The sequence below is a fragment of the Dipodomys merriami genome, unplaced genomic scaffold (genome assembly GCF_024711535.1).
Source record: "Dipodomys merriami isolate MVZ:Mamm:240054 unplaced genomic scaffold, mDipMer1.0.p SCAF_5, whole genome shotgun sequence".
NCBI classification, from domain to species: domain Eukaryota; kingdom Metazoa; phylum Chordata; class Mammalia; order Rodentia; family Heteromyidae; genus Dipodomys; species Dipodomys merriami.
In genome coordinates this window covers 69,966,564-69,981,596 of record NW_027206068.1, presented here as the reverse complement: position 1 = coordinate 69,981,596, position 15,033 = coordinate 69,966,564, and the positions used below count along the sequence as shown (strand labels likewise).

Sequence of the window (15,033 nt, the reverse complement as noted above, 5' to 3'; positions counted from 1 at the left end):
TGCTAGTCATTTAAACAAGAAGCCACACTTAAGTTATCTATAAAGTAAGAAAAATTTTGTCCCAATGTTCCAAGCCAGAAATCCAATGAATTCCAGCCACAAATGGAGATACCAGATGAAGAACTAACAGATCATCTTGTGGAAACCCTCCTATTAGACTCGAGTTCATTCTTTAGGAATTCTGGGGAAATACCTTTTTTCTCTTCATTCTTAGATGTAGTCTCACTTACCAGTGAGAAGCTGAGAATTTAGGATCTCTCTCTCTCTCACACACACACACACACACACACACACACACACACACACACACACACACACACACACTCCACAACTTAGCGGCTGTGTGCCCTTGGGCACTTCAGGAATCTCTTTGTGTTTTCCCCTGTAAATTGGAGATAATCTTAGTGTCTGTCTCACAGTGTTTAATGAGGTCTAAATGCATTACTATTCCCAAAGTGCTCTGACATGGATTAACAAATGCAGTAATAGTACAAATGTATTTCTGCCATAACCAGGATCCATAGTACTGCTTTACTTCTAACTCAGCAACTGTTATTTCCACTATGACCAACTCTGTCACTACCACAACTTAACAGTCAACAACTATGCCATCACCTTAACTCTCACAACCATCATTAAGAAAACAGACACATAACCATCAACATTCTCAAAACTATTGCTATAGAATACATCATCACCAATATCGATGCCATCTTAATCACCACCTTCATGATCACCACACCCACAATCAGTTCCACCACCATGACATCCCCCAACACAATTAGTAATCAATATCATCATCACCACCCACACACCATTAACACCATAATGATCACTTCCACCATCACCACAATCACCACCATCATGATCACCATCAGCATCAGCACTAGCAACATCACCACCATTACCTCTACAATCACTTCCACCATCCCTACCTTGACTGATTCTACTTCCCTACCATGATGGTTAAGCTACCAATTTAATGAATATTGGAATTTATGTGTTTTCTTTTATTTTATAATACACCTGTCTTTTAAAATGTCCAATAATTCTCATTTCACATGAGAGGTATAGAGATGAATGTGGGATTCGGATCCCAGTATTGCTGCATAAGCACTTGACAGACAAGGGAATTCACACCTACCTCAGTGTACTGCTGAGTGACAAGCTCTGGAGTTGGCCCCAAGAACACATAAAAGTCCAGCACTCCCCCTGTGGTGCGGTATGTCAGGGCCGGCATGGGCTGGAAAGTCACATCTGAAAATAGAGGGAAAGGTGAACTGAGCTGCCTGCGAAGCTTCAGCATGGGAAGAATGCAGCCCTGAGCACTGTGCCTTCTCTCCTCCATTGAACGCTATTAAGACATGATTTTCTCTACTCAACTCACATGGACTGGAAGAAATTAAGGGAAAGGGTCTAATCCATGAACACTTTGATTTGCTTTAGTATCTTATCATGTTTTATAAATCTGCTCCATGAAATTCTCATTGTTGGTTACTAAAATAATAGCTTAATGGGCTAGCATGTAACTCAGTGGCAAAGTGCTTGCAAGGAAGAAAGGAAGAAAGGAAGAAAGGAAGGAAGGAAGGAAGGAAGGAAGAAAGAAAGAAAGAAAGAAAGAAAGAAAGAAAGAAAGAAAGAAAGAAAGAAAGAAAGAAAGAAAGAAAGAAAGAGAGGAAGGAAGAAAGAGAGGAAGGAAGAAAGAGGAAGAAAGGAAGGAAGGACAGAAAAAAGAAAGAAAGAAAGAAAGAAGGAGGGAGGGAAGGAGGGAGAAAGGAAAGAAGGAAAGAAGGAAGGAACAAATGAAGGAAGGAACAAATGAAGCAATGAAGGAAGAAAGGAAGGAAAGAAGGACCAGAGGGAGAGAAAGAAAGAAAGAAAGAAAGAAAGAAAGAAGGAAGGAAGGAAGGAAAGAAAGAAAGAAAGAAAGAAAGAAAGAAAGAAAGAAAGAAAGAAAGAAAGAAAGAAAGAAAGAAAGAAAGAAGTGAGGGAGGGAGGGAGGGAAGGAGGGAGGGAGGGAGGAAGAGAGGAAGGAGAAAGAAAGAGAGAGGAAGAAAGAAACAAAGAAAGAAAGAGGCTGAAACAATAGCTTAAAACTCACAAAACTTGAATGATGGTGTCCATGAAGACTTGACCCAGTTTTCTCAAAGAATAAGACCATATTTAAATATTGCAAATTGTTAAACTTGGGAAACTTCCACTGACAAACTGCTATTTTAGTCTCTGTATTGTCCAATCATTTTCTAGACAACTTTTCTTCACATGTTGATGGCTCAAGTAAGTTTTATCACCCACAAGTAATAGAACCCAGCTTGGTTTTCCTATCCCTTAAGAGGTAAAACTATTATACTTGTGCTAATCTTTTAATCACATTTGTATAGAGTAAAATAAACAGAAGAAAGAGAAGAAAACACTGCTCCAATAACATTCCTATATGAGCAGCATGGTCACAGACATCTAATGTACCTCAAGAATAATTAATACAAACACAGAGGGCGCACAAGCATCCACCTACCCATGGCGTTGCTGTTGAGCAGGAGCACTCCGTGGGCACTTCCGTCCTCCTCCAGGCCCATGTAGTACGGGTGGACGCCATAGGAATTCTTCTTGTACTGAGAGTCATGGGAGAAGTGGGTAGAGTGAGAAGGCATTGCATATGAGAAGGAACGTCAACAAAAACTCACGGGCCTACATTCTCCTGCAACTAACGTCAACACATGAGAGCAAAGGAGCTGGAGGAATGGTCCCCAGGACAGAAGCAGAAGGGGATGATTCACTGCAGTCAGGGAAGAGGAAGCACAGAGGCACCCACAGGGCTTCACAGGCATGCAGAGTGGGTGCAGCAAAGTGAGTGTAGACTCTGCAAATGCTCTGTCCTTACCCCCGGGGGCTCGTCTCTGGAGAACATGCCCCACGTGTGCCAGTTCAGGTCTCTCCTATAGGCCGTGTGCTCTGTTTCCCCAAAGCCATAGATGTACTGGGAGGGGAGGCGGGTGGAGATGCGGATGAACATGTCATTGAAGGTGAAGCCCAGGACCTGAGAGTCCCAGCTGCAAGGCAAAGGTCAAGGTGGACAAGGAAGTGAGCTCCCCTGGACTTCCTTCCGGCAGCTGCTCTTCCAGCACAGCTGAACCTGTGCTCTCCCCCACCTCACAGAACACACTCACGTCCAAAATAGCACAAAGTCCATTTAGACAAAACAAGCATGGAGACCCTTCCTGAATGCTCACTAGTCACCTTTCATTATTCTTGTTACCTCCATCAGTGCCTCATTTTTCTCCACCGCTGACACAGCAACACACCCTGCCTCCCGCTCTTGCTCCTGATGGCGCACTGCCTGCACACGTCTACAAGGAAGGTTTCACACACACCACACATCTTCACGTCCCTGTATTTACTGTCTCATTAGTGTGTCACAGAAACACCTCATGACGCCTTCACAGCTCTGCCTCCTCCAAATCCACCTCACACCCCCGCTGTCCCCCCACCTTCTCCTCACACACCACAGGGGAACGGCTGGTATCCCTGGGTATGTAAAGATCCTTCCTGTCATGGCCTAGGTACTTGCTGTTCTACCACAAAGGTTCTTTCCTTTCCCCCTGAGCTTCTAGTGGTGACTTCTTCTCCCCATCCAGCTCCTATGTCAGTTCTCTCATCCTCATGTAACTTGAGCCCTAGCAATAAAGATTCCTCCAGAAAATTGCATGTGTGAGTGAGGAAAGGCAAGTCCCAGGTGCCCTAAGAACAGAAGAAAGGCTATCTATGGAAGCACTCTTTGTGGATATAGAAAGGCTATCTATGGAAGCATCCTTTGTGGATATAGAAAGACTATCTATCTATGGAAGCATTCTTTGTGGATATAGAAAGGCTATTTATGGAAGCATTCTTTGTGGATGTTGTGTGATATTTTTTGTAATTTGTGATATTACTATGATAATAGCCAAGATAGATTAGAATTTCATTCTCCGAATTTGGTCAAAATTAAAAATATCTTCATTTTCCAAACCTTTCCATACTATAAAATTTTGTGTTAATGAGGATGTGCATTCAGAACAAGAGCCAGGTCTTATGGTTGAGAGAATGATTAAGACCACAATAACAAAAGCAACAACATCTAATAACTTTTTTGGGGGGAGGGGGTTCCAGTCGTGGGTCCTGAACTCTGCCCTCAGCTCTTCAGCTCAAGGCTAGCGCTCTACCACTTGAGCCACAGCGCCACTTCCGACTTTTTTCTTTTTGCTTATGTGGTGCTGAGAAATCGAACCCAGGGCCTCATGCATGCAAGGCAAGCGCTCTACCACTGAGCCACCTTCCCAGCCCCAACATCTAATAACTTTTGATAAACCTGAACTGGAACTGTTCTGCACGGTTTTCACTGTTTCAACTTCCAAATTATGTTACAATGTAAACTAACTTTTCATTCATCAATGGATATGCCATGTTGTATATAACCACAGTACCTTAAAGCGCACCCTATACACAGAAAACATCCAATAAACAATTGTTGAAGGAGTTTTCAGATACAACTACTGATTCAGTAGTTGTCTCATGGAGCAAAATTGCCTACAAGAACAGACCTTAACAGAACCTTGATAGTCTTGGGTCTAGAATGCACAGTGAGAATCTCTCAGACAGAGCATCTCCAACCACGGAGACCCTGGCAGAGATGTTCGTGTAACCTGCAGTCCCCAATCCAACCAGGGCCACTTACATGACAGTGCCTGTACTGTTGCGGCGAATTTCAATCCCAAATGGATTCTCCTTAATGAGGACGTCATAGAGTCGGGCCTCAGAAGAGCTGGATGGAGTGCTGGGGATGTTCAGAGGGACTGGGACTTCATATCGCTTGTTGTTGGGATCAAAAATCTACACCAAAATTAATGGATTTAGGTGAGTGGATAGGATGTATACAATTCGTTGTTTTGCTATACAAAGAGTTCTTACAAATAAACATTTCTGTTATAGTACTAAAACAATTATTTACATTTAGTATCTGCTAGCTTCTGTGTTGGATCAAAAGTGCTAAGAAGAAGATACAAAACATAATATCCCATTTTAATAGTGAAACTATTGTAAGATAGTCTACTCCTATCCTTAGATGTAATTAAGTTATAGAAACAAGGAAACCATTGTACATTGGTGGTCATTTCTTATATGTATTATATATTATATATATTCCGTGTCTAAAACTACATTCATCTTCTAATATTGTCTAACCCAAACCATTTCCCTTACTTCAGATAATTTCAGCAATTTCCACACAGATACATGTTAGATATATGTAATTATTCTTGAAACTGTGTTCTCCCTCATCTGTTACATAGCATCAGTTACCAAGTCTTGCTGTCTTCTCTCCTGTCATTCTTGAACTATCTGTTTCTCTTCTTTTTGGACCTAGTACCACCTCAATCCCTCAATCATCCCGCCTGGGAGTCTCTTACCTTATCTCTCCATTTCTTATTATTTTAACCATTCCCATTGTAGCCACAGTAATCATCTTAAGACTTGTAATAAGAAACTCTAACTGGCCTAGCAAGGATTTCTCACTTTTAAATTAAGATTATGATCTGGTCTATTGAAAAATAGAACTCTACAAAGTGAAAGTATTTTGGTTCTGTAATCCTGATTAGCAAAGAGTAATTGAACTATCATGCCTTGTGTTTACCTTGAACTGCAGCATTTCATTCTTGTGGTAGGTCACCAGCAGGCGCAGCAGGTTTACAGGTGTGGAGGGGAAGGCAGTGACATAAGGAGAAGACTTCACGGAGATGTCAGCTGTGGCCCCATGGGAGGTATACTGCACATTGCTGACTGAATACAGATCGTTCACAAAGTAGCAGTGTGGGACCCCAGGGATACTGGATGCCTGAGAAGGAAAGTCAATAGTGTGTATCAGCATGTGGGCCTAGAGATATCAAGTAGCAAGGGCTAGGAAAGGTCATCCCATCATTCCTGGACCATTGGATAGTGCTAAGAATTTAAATTTCTATAATAAGAAAATACTTATTAAAATGTCGCACTCTCCTCTCTGCCTAGTCTTCACATCTGGATGAGGTGTCTTGGGGAGTCCTTTCTTCACATGGATTCTAAGTGGATACTGAGGTACTGGTGTTTGCTCATGTGTTACAGGTGAGGTGCAGAACTCATGCATTACAGATGAGGTGCAGAGCTTTCAGGGAAGTTACGGTGCAGTTTTCAGTGCAGTTACCTCCCAGACGCAGCCTCGGGCCATGCAGTTGGCCTCAGTAGCTCCATGTTGATCGGGATAACAGTCTATCTTCTCCTGGTCCCTTATGCCCATGTCCCACTGCACTGTGTATGCTTCTCCCAGGACTAGATGGATTCCTGTGATCACAGCAACCTGTGGGAATGCACATGGAAATAAGTCCACTGGACCAGAGGCCTTCCGTAAACTGAGTAGTGTCTGTCAGACAGATCTAAGCTTGAGTCCTGAATCTTTAAAATGAGACCAGATTCCCACTGATGCAAGAGACATATTCCCAGACATTACAGAAGGAGGTGTATTACCCAGGTTGTTGATGGTTCACTGACAAGATGTAGTATCAGTATTCAACTATCAGTACTCAAATATCAATACTCAAGTATCAGAACCTTGTAAATTACATTGTGGAAAGAATTAGGTCAAATAATATCCCTTCTGGATGTTTCTCTAAACACTCTCCCATTCTGTTTTTTGTTGTTGTTGTTGTGCTGTTGTTTTGCTTTCTTTTGTTGCTATTTTCAGAAAGTCTCTGTTATTCTTTCAAAATCAATCTGTTTTTCTTCTCCACCTCCAAATCTGTGTAACTAAAGTGTTTAGCTACTAAAAAGAACTAAATAATAAGCACATATGGCCTTGGTTCTCATTCCTTTCTCTTCCCAAATTTTCATCTGTAATCTTGCACAAAGTTTTGATTCTTTGGCTCTTGGATGTAACACTGGGAACATGGTGAGTTGGAATTCTCAGTCTGCCTTTCATTTCTAACATTACCCCCTCTTTGCTATGCCAAAACCCTCTGCCTAAAACGGGAATCCATTTTTCAGTTGAATCTCAACCATCAATGAGTTATTCAATGCCTATTGTTATATAGTTGACTCTTTTTTAAAACAACACTGTCTAAGGTTAGCAAACTAAGTATCCTAGAGCCATAAAGTCATATTGACAGGACTGTCATCTTCTCCCAGTGAAAATCATCCTGCACTTCCTGCTGGTCTCCACCCACCTCTCCACACTCAACACAGCCTGGGTAATCAGACCCTCCCAGGATCCCCTGAGGAATCCTGGCTCTGTTCTTCCACCCATAGAACTACTTCATTGGAAATGAGGACAACAGAGAGAACAGGAGAACAGAGGGGCAGAGAAGGAAGTGAGCATGAAGTTCGCTTGACTTTCCCTCTGTTCTCTCAGCAGCACCCCAGGTCTTCAGGCCCAGACCAGCTCCTCAGTTTCACCTTCCTGCCCAGCACACAGGCCTTATCACTTGCCGCATACAGGGCTCTGGTTCTCCCTGAAAACCTAAAATCTGGCAAAACCTGATGCTAAAAAATTTCTTGAAAAACCACTTCAGCTTAATGCTCTTACCCTCAGGTTAGCATCATAAGTGACGTTGGGAGACATTGGAGTTAAGACACCATGCTGTTTCACTGTGACGCTGCTCAGTACCTGAGTCCCAAGAATTTTAATCTCTTGAAATGCTAAGTTATTGGGATCTTTGTAGGTTGCTTTGGAAATAGTGACATCCAGGTGGGTCTGCAAAACAGTGAAGCATAATTAGGCACGAAGTTGGATCTCTAGTATTCATATTCTCTTGTCTCTCCAAAGCTCCAACAGAGACCACATACTCCTTAGGCTCTGATGCCCGTGAGCTCTCTACCTATGTATGTTCAGCGAACTTATTTTAATAATGCTCTTTAGATAATAAATATATGCACAGACATTTTAGGAAACCGTACTGAACACACTATTACTTTGATCTATTACCTATTGCCTCTTTTAGATAACACAGACAATGCAATTATTGAAAATTAAATCATAAGTGGAAAAATGCCTACCTATAGTCATTTAGACAAATGAAATTAGAAACATATTTATAAATATGTGCTAAATTCTAACATCTAAGATTCATGAAAATGTGCAACTTACCCGATTGGCCCAGAACTCACATAAAACATACACATCATTGGCAACAGTATCTGAAAGTAATAGAAAGACAAATCAGACTGGTCTGCCAACACAGCTTTTCCTAAAAGTTGACTCTTGAAGTCTACAGTAGTAAAATTTCCTTCTTTTTTGTGATGAAATATATTCCATTTCATCTATATACCTCAACTTCTTTACTCATTCATCTATGAGTATAGTAATGGTTATATCCATAGTTTTTTATAATGAATAATGCTACAAAGAACACAAGACTATAGATATCTCCATGCCATGCACTTTGCATTCTTTTAGATACAAGCCCTTAGATTGTTCGATCATATCATATTTTTGTTTTTTGTTTTGAAAACTTTTTGTATAGTTTTCTACAGTGGAAATATCATTTTACCTTCTCATCAATAGTATGTCAGGGTTCATTCTATTTTCTCCACATCCTCTCTCACAATTCTTATCTTTTATCTTTTTCATATTGGCTATCCTAACAGTGCTGGGATAGGTTATTGTGAGTTTATATTTGCAGTTCTCTTCTGATTGGTGTTAATCAGCATCTTTCCTATACCTTTTGGGCAACTGTATGTCTTCCTTGAAAAGACATCTGTTCCAATACATTGTCCATTTTCCAAACCTCTATCTATTGACTTGTAAAAATTCCTTCTATTTTTATATTTCCTGCTATTTTTATTGTTATTGTAAAGGTGATGTACAAAGGGGTTCCAAATGTAAGTTAGATAAAGAGTACATTTCTTCTTGAACAATGTCAACCCAATGTCAACCTCGCTCTCTCCCAGTTTTTCTCTCCCATTCCCACAGACAAGTTGTATAGTTCTCATGTTCAATAAAGTGTCCTGGCATCTCATGAGTATCAGCTGCTGCATTTGTTCTCCCTTTGTCCCTCCATTTCTATTCTCCCCCTTACCCTCCCAAAGACTGATTGAACAAATAAGACAAAAAGAAAAGACAACAAAAGTAGCAACAAGGAAAAACTCACTTCCATTTTCTGGAGTTCATTTCAATAAATATGATTTTATATCATCAGATGCACATAGCTATTGTGCCTTCGTGATCCTCTCCTAATGAAGGTTCCTCAAACGACTCTACATAGAACTCCCCTATGGCCCAGCAATCCCACTTTTGGGCATTTACTCAAACAATCACAAACAAGGCCATACTAAGATTACCAGTACAACTATGTTTATTGCAGCATTATTTACCATAGCTAAGATGTGGAGCCAACCCAGATGCCCCTCAGTAGATGAATGGATCAAGAAAATGGAATTCTATGCCTCCATGAGAAAGAATGACATTGCCCCATTTGTTAGGAAATGGAAAGACTTGGAAAAAAATTATATTAAGTGCAGTAAGCCAGGCCCAAAGAAGCATAGGTCCCATGGTTTCCCTTATTTGCAATAACTAGTACATGTGTACATATGACCATATAAGATGATGTTAAGTGAAATGAACCCTAAGATAGGGACACAAATATCTTTTTTCTTTCTTGCTATTGTTTCTAACATATTTATAATGTACCAGGTGATTTTTTTTTGTTTCTTTGGTATGTGCTTCCCCCATGGTATAACCCCTGTTTTCACTGTATTTGATGTTGGTTCCTTGTATCTTGTATATGCATTTTTCTAATTTGGGAGGGGAAGGGAAAAAACAAAATGCTTGAATAAGGATACAGGTTGACCCATTATAACAATGAGATGTACAAAAGACTACGTGGAAAACGAACTTTACAACTTCGGTGCTGAGGTAGTTGTGGAGGTGGGAGGGAAGGGATGGTAGGGGGAAAACAAAGGAGGAGACAACAATGCTCAATAGGAAATGTACTCATTACCTTGCTCATGTAACTGTAACCCCTCTGTACAGCATTTTTACAATTAAAAAACATACAAAAAAAAGAATGTCCTCCTTTGGTCTCACTTTGTGTGAATGCCTAGAGACTGTATAATTTAGCATGTACCAGTATATTTTTTACCATCCAGTATGTTTAGTTATAGATTTAAGGCACATTCTAGCTATCACAAATGAGGGAAGCCATGCAACCTATTTTTTCTCTTGGTCTGGCTTTCTTTACTTAATATATTTTTTTCCAAGTTTGTTTATTTCCTTATGAATGGTACAATGTCATTCTTTCTGATGAATGAGTAGAATTCCATTGTGTGTATATACCACATTCCCTTGATCTATTCATCCACTGAGGGACATCTGAGTTGATTCAGTATCTTGGCTATAGTAAACAACAGAACAATGAACAGGTTGTGCTGAAAGCTTTAGTGTGGCCATGTTAACAACACTGAGATTTCAATTCACCCCAGTAGAATGGCTATAATCAAGAAAACTAACAATAACAAATGCTGGCAGTAACTGGAATGTAAGCTTTTTCAACCACTCTGGAAAAGAGTATGGAGGTTCCTTAAAAGACTAAACATAGAGCTTCCCACAACCCAGAACTTCCACTCCTGGACATTTATCCAATTAAACACAAACAAGGCCACACTAAAGCTACCAGCACAACCATGTTCATTGCACCATTTTTTCCTTCTATTTTTTATATTAATAACTCTCTTTTCTGATATGTGATTCTATAATCACATATCAGATTTTCTGTTATTTTCTAGGTTTTCATTTTACTTCAGATCGATTGCTTCTTTTGCTGAGCAAAAGCTTCTTGTAGTGATACTTGTTGATTTCTTTTTCTTTTTCTTTCTCATACTTCTACTTTAACATCACATCCAAAAAACTCCTACCAAAAATAATGTCAAAGAACTTTCTCCTTATGTTTTATTCTAGAACTTTATTCTTTTAACCTTAAATCTCTAACCCACTTTTCACAGATGTTAAAATGACTTATATGTCAGATGAATGGGAAAAGAAATTGTGGCATATATACTCAATAGTTCTATTTTATGACTAATCAGCCATTAAAAAAAAACAGAAATGCTGCAACTTGATGTACATGGATGAATCTGGAGCCCATTAAACTAAGAGCAATAAGGCAGACAACAAAGGAATTCTGAGGCCTTATTTATATGTGAATATAAAATTAGTGGACTTCTTTAAGCAATTGTAGTCATAGGCAAAGGACAGAGGACATGGGAATATATTGTTTAAAGTACATAAACTTCCAGTTATAAGAAATAACATTACAGAAGCTAAGGTACAGTAAGGGAAAGGATAAATGTGGTGATAGAGGGCTATCATTACACAATATGAATGTATGTTATTCATCTTGACAATCATCAGTCTTTGTCAATTAAATATTTTTAATAAAAAACCTTTGAAAAACTATGCTTGAAGGTGGCATTATTATAAAGAATGTCTTAAAGGCCAAATTACTGTTTTGGACCGTCCCTCCACCATGAGCTTGAAATGTCTCTTTTCCAGGTGCTTTCAGACATAAGTCTTATATCTTAAGGTAGAGCTACAAGAATAGCCACAACCCCTGAGTCAGAGCCATGTTCTGAGGCACAGGTAATGCACACACAAAAGGAAAGTATGTCCTTGGTGCCTCATTGACATTTGTATGGCTTTTTCACATCCTCAACATTTGTTCTTTGTTTTGGGGGAAAATATTTACAAGGTAAATGAATGGTAAGAATTATCTTGAAAATTTGTTTTCTAGGTTCCTACTAACAATAAAATGAGTACCTATTGTAGAGTCTACCAATGGAGAATTCTGAGAGAGAAGAATCTGCTTTCCTAATGTCTTTGGTTCACCTATCCCTGCCTCTGAACACTACAACTAGAAACCAAACTGTTCTCTCAAGAACTACTATCCCTGGTGAGAATCCTCTCACAGGTAAGGGGCAGCAGAGGGAAGGGCCAAAGGCAAACATGCAGGTTAGGAAAAGGCAATGTGCCCACTCACCCTTTGACTGCCCATCATCCCAGAAAAGTTCGCCTCTGGCTTCATTGTTCTCATCCAGGGCAATGATAAGACCAAGAGGGTTCTGGCGGCTGCAGGAGACAAGATTCACATGAGAGACACAAAGATGGCAGCACAAAGAATTTTACCAAATGTTTTCCTAAAGTTTCATTGGGAAATTATCCCACCCACAGACAGCACTGCTTTTCTTCAAGGATAAAATGTCAGGAGCATTCTACTCCTCTACCAGAACACAGAACACAGAGCACAGACTATCCCATGAGTTCCCAATGAACATGTGCAAAGGAAGCCAGGGTGTGAGCATCAGAATCCTTGCAGTGGCTGCAGTCACAGCTGTGGTTGCAACTATAATTTAGATCACGAACTATTGGAAGAAAAGGAAATCCCAGACAATGGTGCATAGCCAGCTCTCTTCAGAGATAACATCTGAGGAGAAGAGTCAGCTGATGTAAGGGAGACACACCATTTCCCCAAGGACATTTGGACTCAAACTGCATCACATACAGTAAAGCTCACTTCTATTATAGAAACTTGTCTTAGTTGGCTAGTTATTAGTTTGTTTTGACAACAAAATTAAATATTCTCATAATCGGCATTGTAATTTAAAGAGATGGTGGATGATAGCTGTGGGATAAAGGGGAGAAAGGAAGTAAATTCACTTAGAACCTTCTAGTTTCCCCTCTCCTCCACACCACGTCCCAATGCCCCACCCCTCCTGTGGCCCCACTGTTCTCATGTTCCCCAGTGTCCTCTCTTCATTTCAGCCTTCCACATGCAGGTCAGGCCCCACTATCACCACTGCAGGCTCTCATCGTGTGCATGGATGGAGCTGTCCATGTAAGAAGTCCAGAGATGAACAAAATACGAAGATGAACAAAAATGCTGAAAATTAAAACTCCTGACATCTCTAAACTTAAATGATATAGGAAATTAGACACATTATACAAATAATCAAAGTCACAAATGAAAAGTGACACAGAAATGAAGATCCTATGAGAGATTAAATAATACATCCAGAAGTGGGAAGAGTGTGATAATCTGAAGGTCATACCCATTAAAATACTACTTAATCCTACATGAATATTCTAATTTAGAAAATGCTGGTGGGATTAGAAGAAAATAAAGGATATATTCAGGAGTTCAAAATGACAACAGAAAAACTAAACAGTGAGCTAAAATTAAAAGAATGCCCAGTAAGAAAACTTGAGAGTTATCCCAGAGACAAATGGCTAAGAAGATTGTAAGTAAGGTGCTGAGTCTGTCATGGAAGCTAGAGAAGATGACCTTCAATTCTCATGTAGAATCAGCATCCTGGTAGGAGATCGCATATACTAAATTGCCACAAGTCCCTGGCTTGCCACAAAAGTAAAAGTAAATCACCTCTGAAAGTCAAGAAGACCCACATTACATTCTTATCATCACCATGTTTTACAAAATAAAATCTGTAAATATACCTAAAAATAAATTATCATGAAAGAAAATCAGCTATTTATAGATATTTGTTCCCCAAGGACTATAAATCATAGCATTTTCAAACACCAGATGCTTCAATCAAATACTGTGACTATAACAAAAATTAATGAAATAAAGAGAAAATCCATTAAGAAGAATTTAAATATATGCATTTTTCTTTAAATGGCCAGAAATGGTGAAGCAGCAGCACTCTCTCTAACAGAGGAGTTGGAGAGTCTCGTAGATGAATTTGTGTTTAAGTTGAATCATTATAAATGTACTAGGGCAGAGGTAGCAAATGACTCTAGCGGATTCAAACACTAGTTTTGCCAAAACAATAAAATAATAATAATAATAATAATAATAATAATAATAATAATAATGTACCAGGACTTATTTAGTCATCATTTAGAAAAAAATCCTTAAAATTTAACAATTGCAATTTCCATGTGAGCTAGCCACCAATTTTGGGTATATATTTACATATAAGAATTAGTCAGGATAGATAGAAAGTCAATAAATCAATAGTATAAGAGCCAGACTCAATAAATCAATAGTATAAGAGCCAGACTCAGAAATGACAACCCAGAAGTCAACCACAAAAAAAGTATCTCCCTTCCATCTCCTTCTTTCAAATGTGTTTTAAAAATAAGGGATAAAAAGGGGCTGTCTGCATCTGCCTTTTCCTTTGAGATGTTAAGCAGAACTACAGATCTAGAAAAATAATTCTTATGAAGTAGTCAAGGGAAACCCAAGGGCGTGCGCGCACGCACACACACACACACACACACACACACACACACACACTCCCCTTCCTCTCCACATGTTTCATTCCTTCCATCTCCTTCTTTCAGATGTGTTTTAAAATAAGGGGATTAAAAGGGGCTGTCTGCATCTGCCTTTTCCTTTGAGATGTTAAGCAGATCTACAGATCTAGAAGAACAATTCTTTTTTTGGGAGGGGGCGGTGTCCGGTCATGGAGTCTGAACTCTGGGCCTAGGTGCTGTTCCTCAGCTCTTCAGCTCAAGGCTAGCTCTCTGCCACTTGAGCCACAGCACCACTTCTAGCTTTTTTCTGCTTATGTGGTGATGAGGAATCAAACCCAGGGCCTCGTGCATTGCAAGGCAAGTGCTCTACCAATGAGCCAACTTCCCAGCCCCTAGAAAAATAATTCTTATGAAGTGGTCAAGGGAAACCCAAGGGCACACACACACACACACACACACACACACACACACACACACACGCACGCACTACACCCCTTCCTCTCCACATGCTTCATTGAGCACCAATGGTCATCAGATGAGTACAGAAATGCCTTGCCTTCCCCTGCAGGACACTCCACACTACCTGGCCATAGTGGTTGTACTTGGCTGCTGTGTGGGGAAGATGTAGCCTCCTCGAAGGTGAAGTCCGATTTTGTCCCCAGGAAGTTCCATCTCTACCTCTTGCTTCCTCCATCTCAACTTGGCCCCCTGGTGCAGGCAGACAAACCAAACACAGTTATCCTGATCATCCATGGGCCCTACTAACT

General features: G+C 40.0%; 1 protein-coding gene across 1 annotated transcript in view; it reads right to left on the bottom strand.

The window, feature by feature from the left end:
• Positions 1–15,033, bottom strand: part of LOC138809870 (uncharacterized) — a 234,816-nt gene that overhangs the window by 123,539 nt on the left and 96,244 nt on the right. Inside the window, exons 23-32 of the mRNA XM_069996922.1 lie at positions 14,850–14,974; positions 12,030–12,118; positions 8,144–8,193; positions 7,583–7,750; positions 6,209–6,361; positions 5,666–5,866; positions 4,712–4,866; positions 2,882–3,050; positions 2,516–2,612; positions 1,145–1,257 (exon numbers count right to left, since the gene is read on the bottom strand). Of these exons, the coding sequence (XP_069853023.1) occupies positions 1,145–1,257; positions 2,516–2,612; positions 2,882–3,050; positions 4,712–4,866; positions 5,666–5,866; positions 6,209–6,361; positions 7,583–7,750; positions 8,144–8,193; positions 12,030–12,118; positions 14,850–14,974 (1,320 nt within the window). The remainder of the gene's footprint in view (positions 1–1,144; positions 1,258–2,515; positions 2,613–2,881; positions 3,051–4,711; positions 4,867–5,665; positions 5,867–6,208; positions 6,362–7,582; positions 7,751–8,143; positions 8,194–12,029; positions 12,119–14,849; positions 14,975–15,033) is intronic.